General features: G+C 34.9%; 1 protein-coding gene across 1 annotated transcript; it reads right to left on the reverse strand.

Annotated features, from left to right (window-relative positions):
* Positions 1–329: 329 nt before the first annotated feature.
* LOC147411782 (zinc finger protein CONSTANS-LIKE 9-like) lies at positions 330–7,489 on the reverse strand. The gene is made up of 6 exons (XM_086452404.1): positions 7,334–7,489; positions 5,040–5,766; positions 3,541–3,747; positions 1,490–1,800; positions 1,056–1,187; positions 330–952 (listed from the first exon to the last, which is right to left on the reverse strand). The coding sequence occupies exons 2-5, from the start codon at positions 5,616–5,618 to the stop codon at positions 1,058–1,060; spliced, it is 1,227 nt and encodes a 408-aa protein (XP_086308530.1). The 5' UTR covers positions 5,619–5,766; positions 7,334–7,489; the 3' UTR covers positions 330–952; positions 1,056–1,057.
* Between the last annotated feature and the right edge of the window lie 8,329 nt (positions 7,490–15,818).

Genomic DNA, 15,818 nt, shown 5'->3' on the forward strand with positions numbered 1-15,818 from the left:
GGAGGGTTTGTCATTTTTTCCTCAGCTACCGAAGTTGGCCCAATGGTATGTTAGGCTGGCCAAACTAGGTTGAGCACATGACATGTCATCGTCAAAATCAAGTTCGTATCACATTGCATTTTCAACCAATGCAAATGTTTTCTCAGAAATGGCATCTTAGGTAATGAAACAAATCATGTGACACGAAAGAGAAATCCTCAAACCAGTGCAGCTGAATGGAGGTGTTCAACATCCGAGTTAGCAAACATTACATAGAAAATCGTAAATTCAGATTATTTTTTAATATTAAATAAGGCAATTTATTATGATGATCTCTGGACTGAAAAGCATTTACAGAAGCAAACTAGCACTGAATCATTGATACAACACGTGAAAGTAAATACATATTCAAGGTCCCACTTACATCTACAAATCAAAACCAAATAAGAAACTAGATTATTTTTGCTCCTTTGTAGACTTCCTCTCAAATAAATAAATTTGCTGTCTTGTATCAATTAGTACAGATTGATTCCTCTCAAATACATGCATAGATGATCATATTCTACTCGTCTCAAATGGGGATAAAAAAAATTACAGTTATGGACAACTTAAAAAGAAGCTTCTATTGTCTGACCTGTCAGCGAGGTATTCCCACCTGTGATGCCACAGTATCCGAGTTCCTGATTGTGATTAGGTAGGAGAGAGAAACAGAGAGATCTGAAAATAAAATGCATGCACGCATAATTACGGGGAAAGAACTGAAATGCCCTCCACTTTCCCAGAACAGGCTGAATATATGCTTTGGCCCTCGAGGGAAAAAACCACCTGTTTGATAAGTTGAACAAAGGTGGGGTCATTTTCAGCGTGCGTCATTAGTGATGGACAGCCCCAACTTGACCTGAATTTTCATTAGTTGAGATTTTGTATTCGGCTTCTTGATATCCACTCTTTTTACAGATGTTGATCTCGGATCCTGTGAAACAAATGATGCAATTTGTCAGACCCATCAACCTTCTCTCAGAGTACTATCATCCTTTTTAAAACTATAACTCTATAAGTAGAGTTTGAAAATGTACTCTCAGAAACTTTTGGTCTGGCACATTGGGTCATAGTCATAAGCATCTCCAGCCTTGACAAATCGTCCCTTCACACGCTTTCTTACATCAGCCCTCGCCTTGCGAGACTCATACCTTATTTTCTTCTCGAACCTGTTATGGAGTTCCACAACCAAAAATTAATGTTTTAAAACCCAAAATATTGAAACAATTTGAAATTCCATCCAAGTCAATTTAATATGAAAACTAAAGTTGAATCAGCAAATTATTCAGATATTGCTTAATTTAGGCAACAATGAAAACAAACTAGTTTGCATCACATATTTCATATCTGCATTTCTAAGCAAAATGTGTGTTCATTTAAGTATGCAACATAGATACGTTAAATACCGTATATTTCATATTTATGTATTTATCCATGTATACAAGAACAAATGTTTTGTATCGATACTTACTTGCGTGCCTTCTTCTTTTCCTTATAACGCATGACAGCACTGTCTCTGCTAGCTGATGGCAATGAGTTTTCAGCACCAGGGGGATACCACGGAGGCTCGCCCATGGGAAGCATAGAAGATACTCCACAGTCTTGATAATCTCCAGCATTACTCTCCACAGTCAAACCAGAAAATGAAAGTGAGATACCAGAATGAGCTTTCCCTTCTGGGTAACAAAGGATTGGTTCAGTTTTAGTGCTCATCGTGGAATCAACGGAAACTGTATTGCTACATGCTGGTTGCAATGCTTTAAACTTTCCAGCCGAAGGCCCCTGTAAAAAAGCATATAATGCCTATAAGTTGGCTGCACTCAATAATAACTAGCAAACGAAATGGTGATTTTTTTTCCTAGTGTGACTGTCATATAAAACCCTAATAAGATGGATATGCAAAATCAGTTCTAACAGAAAGATTTTGCTGGCATGATCACGTATCTAACATTCATATTGAAGACTACTTCAAATATTCGTACACTAACAAAGATGTGTTTATTGATAAGAAAACATGCTTCACAAATGTACAAGGATGGGAACCTACCATTTGACCGTTTCCACCTGGGACTCAGACATAAGCCATTACAAGCTAATGATCCATTCACCTGATATATTGACTTACAGTCCAAAAGAAAATGATAAATAAGATGGTTACTACGATTGAGTCCAGTACTCCTTGACTAGGAAGTCAGCTATATAAGATATGTCAAACATTTGTTCCCAACCCCCACACACTGGTCATGTATTTCATAGCACTGACTCAGATTTTCTGGTACTTAGATTCCTTCTTTTGGAGGCATCCAGATGTATAACTATATAATCGCATCAAGGCAAAAAAAGACATTCTTCTGATTTTTTTCCTTCCGTGAAACCAGCAAAGGAAGGAAGAACCAAGGATTTGTCTGAAGCAATGCCTGAAAACATGAAAACTCAACTTGATTTGGATATCCATTGAGTCAAGTCAACAAAACATACATTAAATTATTTTTAGCATTTTGAAATTTAAAATAATATTCGCTTTCTGTTTTCCTATTTGGCACTCAAAGCCAGAAGGGAACCTGGATTTGGAGCTAAAAAGGGGACATTCTCTATAAAATCCTTCTATATATATCTGAACATATTGAACCAAGTTCCCTTTCTCGCTAGATTAGTATGGGGAACTTGTATTCCATTTTCAGTAGTATTGTTTTCCAGGCTAGCGCCATCCTTGGTAAGATTCTCATGGTGTTACACCTGATTAGTCGTGGTTTCCAAATCCCAACCGCGTACATGATACATAGAGGAGAGGACAAGATGGCAAGCCATTCCAGAAGAGTATGTACATGATGGTTGAGGGCTGGTGGGTGAAACCTTTCTCCCCTAAGAAAAAGTTTTTGGGCGCACGCTTCCATATGCAGTGTCTTGGTCGATTAGGAAAAATGAAATAGTTTGCAAGCTTGAGACCGACAGGTTATTGAAGGAAGTGGTAGTGAAGAAATCAGGACTTTACAAGCACCTCCATCAATTTATCTAAATTATGTTAGCATACAATCCCTAATCTCACCCATAAAATCTGCAGTGGGGATTCATTAATTTTCCAATGGTTATTTTTTCTTGAATTATTTCTAAAACCATGGGTTCAAACAGTTATTGTTATGTAGCTTCCAAATCCGAGTTATGTTACCCTGGTAAAATCCATGTAGAAGGAGAATCACAACTGGGGAAATTATCGGATTCAATTTTTGGTAAGAACATTACTAAGCTTCACACAAAACCATGATTAAGTGTCAACCACCTAAAGCCTTTTCCTATAAAAGAAGGTTCGACCTATTCATAAAGTGCTACTTTTCTTATTAACTGTGAGACCAGTCTATCAGCAGTTGTGTAAATCTTGCAAAAAAACAAGCAACTGATGGAACAATAATAATATCAAAATCATATTTAAAAAAATAATAATGACAGATGAAGGATGGGTACCAAATGCAAGATTGTGCAAATAGAAGAATAAGTTACGGAGAGATCCTCTGTGAAAAACTCAACCTGGCAATTGGATTCAGCAACAGACATGTCCTTCATCCCAAACAAGCTATCAAACCCACCATTCTCAAAGAGGTGTTCCGAATTGCTCTGGGATACACCAAAAAGTTCATCATAGTTCTCAAAATTCAAGTCAACATCAGCCACATTGAAGTCATCATAAACATCGTCTTCACAAAGTCCAAGGCCTTGTGTTCCAGGACAGCATTGCTGCATATTGGGTAATATAACTTAGAACATAAGAAAAGTGATTTATTATTTTGAGTGTAGTAAAGTAACACTAAGCATCAGCCTACACAAAATTATCCACTCCCCTCCATGCTGTCTTTGCCTACTGTAATAACTGACACTAGATTTTTCATTTGAGATCAAACTAGTAAAAGAATGTGCTGTAGCCGGGTAGGATCCAAGATTAATATGAGAGAAACTGCCAATTTAATAACTTATTCAAGACAACAGGGCCATATGTTTAGAAATGTGCCATTTCACAACTCATCCAAGATTCTTCTTTCGAGAAACCAAGAATCTGGAGTAGAGCTATTTCAATGATACCATAAAATCCAGTAAAATTAAGAACACCTTACAAAAGCAAAGACATAGGCATCTCTGAATTCTGGAATTCTGGAAAACAACACTGCTTAAGGTGATTAAGTACTCAAAATGGAAGGAGCATCCAGGAAATTGGACCATCCAAATAGGCCAAATTCTTAAATTCAACTATAGCCAGAATTAATGAGTCAAGCCCAAAACTTTCCCTAGAAAATGGAGTTGCATCTCTATAGTTTTGCAAAACTAGTAGTGCTTATTTGGATGTTAATCCTCATGTGGCTTTTTATCAGCACACATTGTTGCACGATTGGGTAAAGTTCAAACAGGTCAGCAGCTACATACGTCCAAATGAGGAAATGTAGGAGCCTACCAGGTAGACTGTAACGACAATAGACCAATGCCAACTGCAGTCACACATTCAGGGTATTGGGAACTATTATAAGGAGTCCAACCTAAAAGATCTCTTGTGCAAAACAAAAGAAAATCAACAATGATGAAATTTTATTAAAAATAAAAAGATAAAAAAGTAATACGGTTAAAAGGGTTTCAGAAGAGAGTTTCCCATGTGCAAGTGATTTTTTTTATATGTGAGAATAAGATTTCATTAGAGCACAAACAAGAATACAAACACAAAAAAGGAGCTGGAGGAGACCATTCTAAGATCATAAAAGATAGAAGGAAAAAAAAGTACAATGTGAGCAACCAAAGCCAACAAACGAGACAATCTACATAGCGTTAGTGCAATTATTCAACGGACAAAAAAATATGTGGGATAAGATATTCCTAGTGTGGAAGACATCAAATGATGTGCCACACCTCCCTGCATGTCTGCAAGGTATACAGGAATCTCACTGATGTACTGACCCTCAGAACCTACATGTTGCTTAGCTTAGTTCCAATAGGAAAATACATGCACCAATTTATATAATAATGTTCCGTAGTCATTAAGTTACCTTAGGTGTGGTTGAATCCACGGATCTAGACATCTGATCCATACTGCATGGCATGGGGTTTGTTGGACGCATTGAAGAGGATCCCATCCAAGTATCAAACTTATCCACATAACTCATTCCGGTTCCAGCTGCTAGGCCCACTGTATTGTTATTTTCCGAAGGCCCCCAAGAGTTGCTGACGCATTTCTCGTCAATGCTCATTAAACCCGTACCTTGCTCATGGTTGGAATTATCTTTAGAAGGGAAGTCCAGAACAAATGACCAGATTCTAGAAAGTTCTGATGCTGAAGGACAGCCAGAGTAACAGTTGATAGTCTGTCTCTTATGTGTTGGGGATGAGGTAGAGCCTCTGTGCCCATTCCAATCACAATTTTGACAAAGTGAAAGGTTCTCTTCGACACACCTAACTAAGGCAGGCTGAGAATTGCATCTTTCACACAAAAGGGTCCTAGTGTGGCGTCTAGATAGAGCGTTTGCGGAATGGACGTTTCGATCGCAAGACAAACATAAGCAAGCAGCATCGGATCGACAATATACCATGGACCTTTGCTCCCCACAGAAATCACAAAGTTGACCCATTTTTCACTGTTCAGCCCTCTCGGCTACTAATCAGTTGGGCGGAACGATACAGTTTGTTTTATTTCGAAAGCTCTTACGAAGATATAAATCTAACCTCCTGAAACACACTTCTCGTATGGACCACAACTCCGCTGAATACTTCTACAACCTTCAATGAATGTTACAGAAATGTCAAGAGCTACTTGTGGAGCTATCACAGAATAAAGAACTTTGCGTAGAATAAAAGGAGGAAAACTATTAATATAAAATTGGCAATTGTCTCTGTTAAATTGGCAAAAAAGTGATACAGAAACACATTTTTATTCACATATAGGATATTTACATGACAGTTGAAACAAAAAGAACCCAAAAAGAACTCCTTGAAATTTAAAATTCAAAGCAAACAAACAGATTTATCTGTTTATATTGAGAGAAATGAAGAGAAAAGGTGACATTTTGTATTTAATTGGGGCGACATTTGTGATCCGAAGCATCACGCCGGATGTGCTTTTCCTGTCATGTTCTCATTTCTTGTTGTTTTTCTTGTTTTGTTGTTTGGGGGCTAACTCAGCCTCCCCTCCTCGTATTCTTCTTTAATAAAATTTATATTTATCAAAACAAAAAAAAAACAAAAAAACAGAAGAGAAAGGACTTAGTTTTCTTGGGAAGTGAAGTGAGGAGAGAAGAGAAAATTGTTCCATTGTTTTCTCCCCCAAATTGGAGAGATTCGGAAAGAAAGTGAGAAAATAGAACAAATTACTTCCTATTCTATTGTTTTCACTTCTTTTCTCTCCAGAGTGGAGAGAAAGTTGCTTTCTGTTCTCTTCTTTTCTCTTCTATTCTCTTCTCTTCTCATCTTTTTTCTCTGTTTCTCTCAATCCAAACAGACTGTTAAACAAGAAATTATACACTAATAAAAAGATATTTGCAGAAAGGCATAAATGGAAACAGCTTTCATCCATTGAAAGACTGCTCCCATCATCAAGCGCTTCTCATGCTTAAAGCACTTAAAGAAAAAAAAAACAGATCAAAAAAGAAATAAAAGAAACATAGTCTCGTTGTTGAGAATTAACAAAATTATGATAAGTGAAACTAAAGTCTTGTTTTCTGCAAGTCTTCGATGAGCAGTGGAAATGTAAAGTCTCTCAAAAAGAATCCACTTTTTCAACAAAAATAAGAACAGATCTCCATAAAAACAGAATTTATGGGGAAAAAATCCAATTATCTATTCCATCCCAAATTCTTCTTTAAATTTTTATTTATTTTTTCACAAATCACCTTAAAATTTTATAAAAGTTACATATAAAATTCCCAGTAACTCACAACGAATATGTATCTCTCACCGTCCCCAATATATCGTCTTAAAAAAGGGAGAGTAAAAAAAAAAACTCTTTTTTGTCAGAAGTAGCAAAAACGTGTAATTTCCAGATTTCCACAAAACCAAAAAGAAGCCTCTCAACCAAATCCACCACCCAAAACCCTCAAAATTTGTAATAAAAAACTCAAATTCGAAACATTTCTAACAAATCCTTAAAAAAAAAATATTCAATAAAGCACTCTTCTCAAAATCGGTCACTCTGCAACAAAATCAACTACTTTCCTTCAGAAATTCCAAAACCTCCACAAAAGTGGGTGGAAATCACCAAAAGTCGACAAAAAAACGCTAATTTCAACTCGTGAATCGCGAAGAAATCAACAAGAAGTTCAAAGAACAGAACAAATTGGAAGAGAATTACCAACTAACAGATCTTCAAGAGTGAAAATGGCGGAAAAAGCTCGGTTGAGAACCTTTCTGCACTCGAAAAATATCCCAAAGTCCACAGATATTTTGGGGATTTTAGAGGTGAAATTTAGGATAAAAGTGCATACAAGTGGGCCCCACTCTCACACTCATAGGTGTGAAATTAGGCCCGACTGCCTTTCTGAAAAGAGAAACCCTTTCCTTACTAACATAGTGTGGAAAGAGGCCTTCCTAAGCTTCCTTCACCGTCAAAAATATCTCGAGATTTTGTATCAATCTTACGAACTTCTTTTCGAATCTCGGGGTCCTTTTTGTGTGGTGGATGAGACTTCGTAAGGCCCTTTTTCTTCGCTATCTTAGTAAGAGTAGTCAAACTCTTTAGAAAAAAGGGCATTTTTTTGTTAATTATTTATTCCGATAAGGGTATTTAGAGGAGTAGAAGGATCACCCCACTAGCCGCCCAACCAATGAATATAGGTGATTTTTTTCTTTTTTTTAATTGGATTAAACCAATAATAGGTACTAAGAAAATGATAAATTACTGTTTGATCATAGTATATTGTCACTAAGGAGAGAGGAGATTGTCACTGAGTTAATTTTTTATTTTTTTATTTTTTTATTTTTTTTTTATGATGAAAGTGTTCGAATACGGGCAAGTGACGTCTTAAAGCACCGTATCAAATCTTCGGGTTACATGCCGTGGGGGCCAGGGTTTTTGTCAATGGGGGTTAGATCACCCTTTCTTAATTCTTTTTAAAAACATATTTACCGGACAATTCTTATTATTGTATTTTTATTACAAAAACTCCCTTAGATTTTTGACAACTCTAAGGAAATCTTACTTTATCAAGATTGTTACCCAACAAATTTCTAAATAGGATCTACATCATTTTAAAATATTAAATACCTATAATATTTTTATTTTATTAAATTAAATTTATGTTATAACCCCCACTCTCTCACCTTCTAAAATCTTGAATCAAACCTAAAAATATTTTATTTATTTATTTTTGTTTTTAAATTTGAGTTTTCTAATGAAATCAACATGATTGTGGTGTTGGATTGTCAATGTGTCTATGTAGGTTTAATAATGATTTTGAGAGAGATAATTGATACATGTTGAGAGAAAATAACAAATAATAAGTATTTTATTTAAAAAATGAGAGCATTTATAGGTATTTAACATTTTAGAATAATGTGGATCTCACTTCAAAGTTTGTTGGGTAACAAACTTTATAGAGTAAGGTTCCCATGAAGTCATCACAACTCCAAATGATTTTTATTTTAATAAAAATACAATAATTATGCCCGATGAATCTCTTTTCAAAAAATAATTTACTTATTAACTTGATAAGATTTTAACTCTTACTAAGTGTCTTTGAGCTCAGGTGGATTGTCCAACACCACGGACCTCTAGATTTCATGGAAAACTTAACGAAAAATAAATAAATAAACAATTCAAAAAGTAATTTTGGGGGGACTTGATCCAAATTTTGAATATGTATGACTCAAGACTTACATGAAACTCTCAATTTTAAAATTAAAATTCAACAGGAAAAAATAACATTTTTTTGGATTTCTTTTTACAAAGTTTATATAATATTATCCTCTACAATCATGTGGCATCATATCATGTTTTGAATGTCACAAGGTGAGCTCAACGACTCTTAGTATGAGTTGAAATCTTACTCAAGTTAGTAAAGCAAGTCGAACCATTTTCCCCTTTTAACTTGGGTGGAGCCGCAGAGACAACACGTCATCGGTAAAAAGAAAAATACTTTCCTTACTAACTGTAGACACCCAAATTTGACCGGGCCCTCGACGTAAAATGCCCCAAAAAATCGAAAAAATCGGAATGGACTCCGAATCCCAAACCTACAAAATTTCAATTTATTCTGTCATTATTTTTCAATAAACGGCCCAAGGTTACTCACGTGGCCCATGGACCCAACACCTCATCACCCTCCTACATTCTTCAATCCAACCAAATGCAAGTCCAAACCCATCCTTATCATACCCAATACCCAAGCCCATTCAATCATTCAACCTAAACCCATCCTTATCCTACCCACTACCCAAGCCCATTCAACTCAACCCAACATATTACCCAAGCCCAATTCTCTACTTAAGCCCAACATCACAACCAATCACCCAATATGACACATGTCATCACCCCCTTCCACCTCCCTCATCCAACCAACCAACTCCATTACTTCCCTCCAAAAAATTAATTCAACCCATAACTCTACCCTAACCTATCATATCCATTCTCTCAAATCAAACACTTATAACCTATTACCCTCCCCTAATCTACTCTCATCATTTCCTACAAAACCCATCTCTACAACCTACACCTACACCCATCCTCTCAAATCAAACACTCATCCTTTCCCATCAACTCATCTCCACCCTTCATTTCCACCCACTTTGACACATGTCATCATCTCCCTCACCCTCCCAAAATATCATCAACCACCCTCTTAAATCCTCCATTCTCTTAAACCAAACACCACCTAATCACAACCACCAATTAATTACCCCCTTTAAACAATCTCATCATCTCAACCACTCTCATCAATTCTCCTTCATCTAACACTCAACCAAAATGGGTTGAAAGATCCAACCCATTTGGGTTGTAAACAACCCATTTAACCCCCCTTCCCTAAATACCCTCCAACCTCCATCAAATTACACCCACCCTTCTCTTATACCCCATACCATTCTATCACTTCTCAATCCTTCACCCCATTATACCCCTAAAATAACCCTCCAACTTCTATAAAAACCCATCCATTCTCCCCTTACAATAACTAATGAAAATTTGACAAAAAACCTCTAAAAAACCACAACTCACCTCAACTCTCTACTCCTACTCTACTCTCAACACCCAACTCTCAACTCTCAACTCTCAACCTTCTCTCCAACAAGTCAAGCAAGGAAAAAGAAATCAAAGAAAGTCAAAGGAAGTCAAGGAAGGTCAAGGTTGGTTTGACAAAAGGACACCCCCCAACTTCCCTCTTCTACTCTCCCTTTCTCTACACATTTGCACACACCACTATGGTCTAAATCACCAAAGGGCCCCTTCTTCATAAGGGTGCCCTCAATGATTTGAACCTATATCGAAAGCCCTTCACACTTGAGGGCACATATCAAATGTTTTTTTTTAATTTCATTTTTTTTCTATTTCAAAAAAATGGAATCCGAGGTTACCACATTACGTGGATGGAGTAAGGTGCCTAACACCTTCCCTACTCCATAAATGGACCCCCTTACCTTTGAATCAAAGGTTGGACCGAATGTGCTCTATCCATACGTGAGTCATCAAACGTCTAAATGACATGCTTTTCAAAGAAAAATAATTTCGGGTGACCATTCACACCCCTTTCCGAATTTGAATGGTGGCGACTCCAAAACACCCCAAAGTGGAGGGATATTTCAAAATATCGAAAATCCCGTGTCCACACTAACATAGTAAGATTTTAAGCCTTACAAAGGGTTGCTTTGTTCAAATGGATTACCACATTAACAATCCAATACGACATCCATCTAGATATAATGGAAAAAACTCATATTCAAAATTTACCCCTTTTGGGTATTCCTTTACAACCCTAAAGCTTCAAATCATGTTGTTGGATGCCACAAGCTAAGCCAATCATAACCTAGTAAGGCTAGTCATACTTAAAAAAATGCACTACCTCTAATAATGATTCAAGTATAGGGAGTAAAAAAAATTCAAAAGTTCAGTGTGGATTATAGCCCCCATTCGCCTATATGTAACTCTGTCTGTGGGTACATGCAATACTCCATAAATCATACATACAAAATAAATCGGAATAAATCTCTGAAAATGACTAATTAGGAGGCTTGAACTCATGACTTTTTCATTTGTGGATACTCGTTGGTTTGACGGGCTAATCTTGTACTCTTATTTACCTTAGATCTCCCAGAAGCACATTTTGAAGCTAATCCAAATAAGGGGGATTGAATGTTGTGTACTTGGTGGGAACAAGTCTAAAATATGATTGATTTTTTTTCCTAATTGAAGGTTGATGTTTACTAAGTCATTTGATTGCATGACATTCATGTCAATCTTTTAGTATATATACAAATAAAAAAAAATTAATTAATTAATTAGTAAAGTACATAGATTCTATATTTGAATATAGAAAATGATCCAATATTAGTTATTATTGTCATACCAAGTTTTAAAACCATTGGTATATCAAATCTTGAGAATTCAAAATAGATTTCTTTGTTTTTACTCACCCCAATTTTACTTTCTCAACTACCTTTAAAAATCTTCTTTCACTTCTTTGTAAATAAAACATAAAAAAGATAAGAGTCGTGCTAGAGTAACATTGTGGGGGGACATCGATTGATGTAGATGTGTGTGCTAGATACGGATAAGATCTCGATGAAAGCATTTATGGTTATGTCCCCCCCACCCTCCCCCCCAATGTTACTTCAGCATTATTCAAGAGGGGAAATGTTTAGCACCCAACAATTTGTCCAACATGTTTTGTCCTACATGGGTTAGATGTTTTGGAATGGGCTGATTTTTGATGAGGATGATATCTATGGTGAGGAGATCATCCTCACCAAAAATCAGCCCATTCCAAAACTTCTAACCCCATGTTTACAAGTTAAAAAATCATGGACCGTCCATTTTTTGTAACCCATTTATGATGGGGTTAGAAGTTTTGGAATGGGTTGATTTTTGGTGAAGATGATCTCCTCACCATAGAGATCATCCTCACCAAAAATCAGCCTATTCCAAAACTTCTAACCCATGTAGGACAAAACATGTTGGCCAAATTGTTGGGTGCCAAACAAAACCCATTCAAGAGATAACTGTAACATTCAATGGTGTTGGCCCCGAAAAAAGGCCCCAAAAAAAGGCCCCAACACATTAAAATTGTACCACTTGTATATCAAATCTTGAAAAATCAAAATAGATTTTTTTGTATTTTCTTTTTTTTTTCTTATGTCTTTTAACAATTAGGTTCTAGAGTGACAAGAAAATATATGTATATATATGTATAACATTTTAATTTTTTTTACAATTTTAGAACTTATTAAATTTATTAAAACATTAAAAAAAACAATACATTATCAAATAAATGTCATCAAAGTTTCTATAAGATGGAAAAAGAAAGGGAACCTCACAAAAATACATAAAAAACGAGGGTATTTTTATATTTTCATAGATAATTTTGTGTTTAAAAATATTAAATACTATATTATCATTTGTGGTAACTTTCTAGAATATGGTTATTTCATGAAGGATGAATTTGTTATCAACTTAGAAAAGTAAGGTTGAAAAGAGTTTTCTCAATTTTAGTGGAGAACATGTAAATGACACTTGAGTTCTGGTTTGGGATTGGGATTTTTAAAAAGATGGAAATCTGTCTGATAGTCGGACAATTGAATTTAATGTACGGACCTTTAATAAAATTAACGAAAATGCCACCCTTCCCCACCATGAGACGATGGTCCTCCTGAGCTGTTTGTAAACGTGGGAATCGATAGTAGAAAATAAAGTGAAAATAGATTTGAGAGTGAAAAGATTGCTCTTTCGCTTCCACGGGTAAGAATTGGGCATTCTCCTTTTTCAGTGGAAGGAGAAGGATAAAAATGGAATTAAATAACAAACCTGGGGTATTGTTGGAAAGCATTCCCACCTATCAACCTTATCCGTGTGTTTAAATGCACGCAACTACAAAACCTAAAAAAACAAGAACTTAATGAACAGTAATGAGCACAAAGTTCACTTTTTCTCAATTTGAAGAAGCAGACGAATTTACTACGAAAGCCAATGTAACGAATTTGATGAAACCCCATGGCACAGTAACTATTACGGCTGACGTGAGAGTAGCAAATTTGTTGTTCCTATGAACATCAAACATTTGATGTTCTCCTCCTCAAAATACGTTACAGGAGTCTTAATGGACTTATTAACATTGTTATGTTCTCCTCCTCATTAACACCTTATTGAAGTCTTCATGTATATGTTCAATTGTCAGAGGAAAAAAATCATGTAGCAATTCATGTTTGAGAATTTCATAAATAATTAGACTGTAGGAAGCAATATTTTAAATCTTGTCCAAGATCGAGACGATTCATACGATATGTTTCGATATTATCTACCAACGAGACGGATAATCAAGTCAAATGTATTGGACTAGGTTTAAAATCATAATTCATCATTATCGTTTTTAAACGAGATGACTCAAATGCATCGAAAATTTCATCCGAGATGACTCCATCTCATTCAGAGACAAGATGAGATGTCAAAACAAGTTTTAAAATTATGTTAGGAAAACCACAACTTGTTGTGTATGTGAACACTTATATGAAACTTAGGTATTTCACCAAACACCTTGTATGTCACACATTCCAAGACCTTGTTTGATAATGACAATAAATGATAAATTCAACTAATAACAATAAATACAAAGAATATTAAACAATTATATAAAGAAATAATGAGAATACAATACTTACAACATGAGATTTTACATGATTTATCCAAAAGTTACATTTACGGAGATATGAATGTTAGAATTCGATTTCACTATGAAGAAAATAAGATAAATCGATACAAGAAAACACCTCTATCACCTAGTTTCATCTTTTTCTAAATTTCAATCTTTCTAAATTTCTTAACCTCCTCTTTTTCTCTATTTTCTTCTTTATAAACGATTTAGACTTGAAGTTAGATTTGCAATAAAATAAAGCAAAACTCCTTTTACAAACACCACATAAATGGATCACTTATATAAATTATAAATTCAACCTAAATTATCTTAAATGGACCTTAAAACACACACATACTTGATCGGATTTAATTATTTTTGAATCATACTTCTACACATCTATCATCTTGAAATTGAGAAAAGTGGCAATCTAAGACTAATTAACTTAGTTAGTAAAATCTATTGGTGATAATACCATACTCCACCTTGAATCGAACTTGAACCCGCCTTGGTCAAATTTGGATTTAACCAATTCGGACCTAATTAAAGGTCTAAGATCAGTTTAAGGGATAATTTCCACAAAGTCAACAAAACTAAAAATCAATAGTTGGAATTGACCATCGGAGTATGAGGACGAATGTTAGAGATACATCACTGGCACCGAGGTTGACGTGTCAAACTTTCCACGTTTATATGAAGGTAGTGGACCCCAGCCACCTACCATCACGTGATTTTGTTAGGACAAATCTCACATGGATTATATCTCAACGAGGTTTGATATAGATTTCACATTATTAAGTTTTATTAGTTGGTGGCACGTGAGTAATTACACACAAAGTCAGAGGACGTTGGCGTAATCTTCTCTTTGAATTTCGTAACCTAGGTGTACCTTTTAAGGGATGAGTACGTGCAGCACATGACACGTTGGACCACTTCACGTCTAAGAAAGATATTTCGTCATCTCACGTCATCAAAAGTACCATTTTTTATGAATGCTTTTCCACGTGGTGAATAAACTACGAAAAAGTGAATCCACTTTAATATAATGAAACCTACCATTAAACATTTTGAGATAACGTTCTAAGTATAAGTGAAATTTAACGGCTTTACAAAATGATGACATACCCCTTGACTAGGGTCTTCTGTGAGAGATTAAGGCATAAAATAAGCATAATGTCCTCCAATTCAACCTCCAAAACCAAACCAAAACAAAGCAAACTTTATATATTCTGAGAGCTGCTATCAGCACCTCAACTTTTACTTATTACACCCCAATTAAAAATAATGAAAATAAATAAATCAACGGTGTGGAATAATTAAAGTTCAGATGTCAATAGCAACTCTCAATTTTTTATTTTTTTATTTTTTTAATTTTGCACCATTTCTATTTTTTGATTTAAGATTTTATATGAGTCTCATCATAATTGTTTGAACATGTATTATAATATTTAATAATGTTGAGATAATAATTTTTAATTGGGGTGTAGTAAATAATTCAAGAAATTGAGGATCTCTCATTTTTCAAAATGGCAATTGTTTTCAACCTTTAGATGATAAAAAAAAAAAAAAAAAAAAAACAGACAAACAAATTTTCAGTTTCATTGGTTGTCCATCTCTTGCGAAAAATACTTTGGTATTTTTACTATAAAATTATAGTGAGATGAAAAACAATATTGACAAATCAAGAAGCATCATATTAATATACTAATTAAAGTATAATAAATATAAATATATTAAGTTAAATAAGTGGAAATCTTATAAAAAAGAGTAAAATTACAAATAAATAAAAGCCTTACAAAAATGTAGGAATAGCTCCATTAGGTGATACGAATAGCCTACTAGGATCAATGATCTAGACATATTTGACATAAGGTCAATTATAATTAAAAGATATATTAAATTGAAGGTTAAAAAAGAATGACCAGATAACCCAAAAGAGCCAATTAGATGGACATAATGAAATAAAATACAAATTCACTCCTCAATAGCAAAATACTTGATTTT

The sequence above is a fragment of the Akebia trifoliata genome, chromosome 1, assembly GCF_017979445.1.
Source record: "Akebia trifoliata isolate Shusen 1 chromosome 1, ASM1797944v1, whole genome shotgun sequence".
Classification (NCBI taxonomy): domain Eukaryota; kingdom Viridiplantae; phylum Streptophyta; class Magnoliopsida; order Ranunculales; family Lardizabalaceae; genus Akebia; species Akebia trifoliata.

Coding starts and splice junctions, on each gene's coding strand:
- LOC147411782 (XM_086452404.1), bottom strand. CDS start 5,618: ATGGGTCAACTTTGTGATTTCTGTGGGGAGCAAAGGTCCATGGTATAT. Junction 3,748..5,039: donor TGGATTCAACCACACCTAAG/GTAACTTAATGA, acceptor CCCAATATGCAG/CAATGCTGTCCTGGAACACA. Junction 1,801..3,540: donor TTGCTGAATCCAATTGCCAG/GTTGAGTTTTTC, acceptor GCTTTTTTACAG/GGGCCTTCGGCTGGAAAGTT.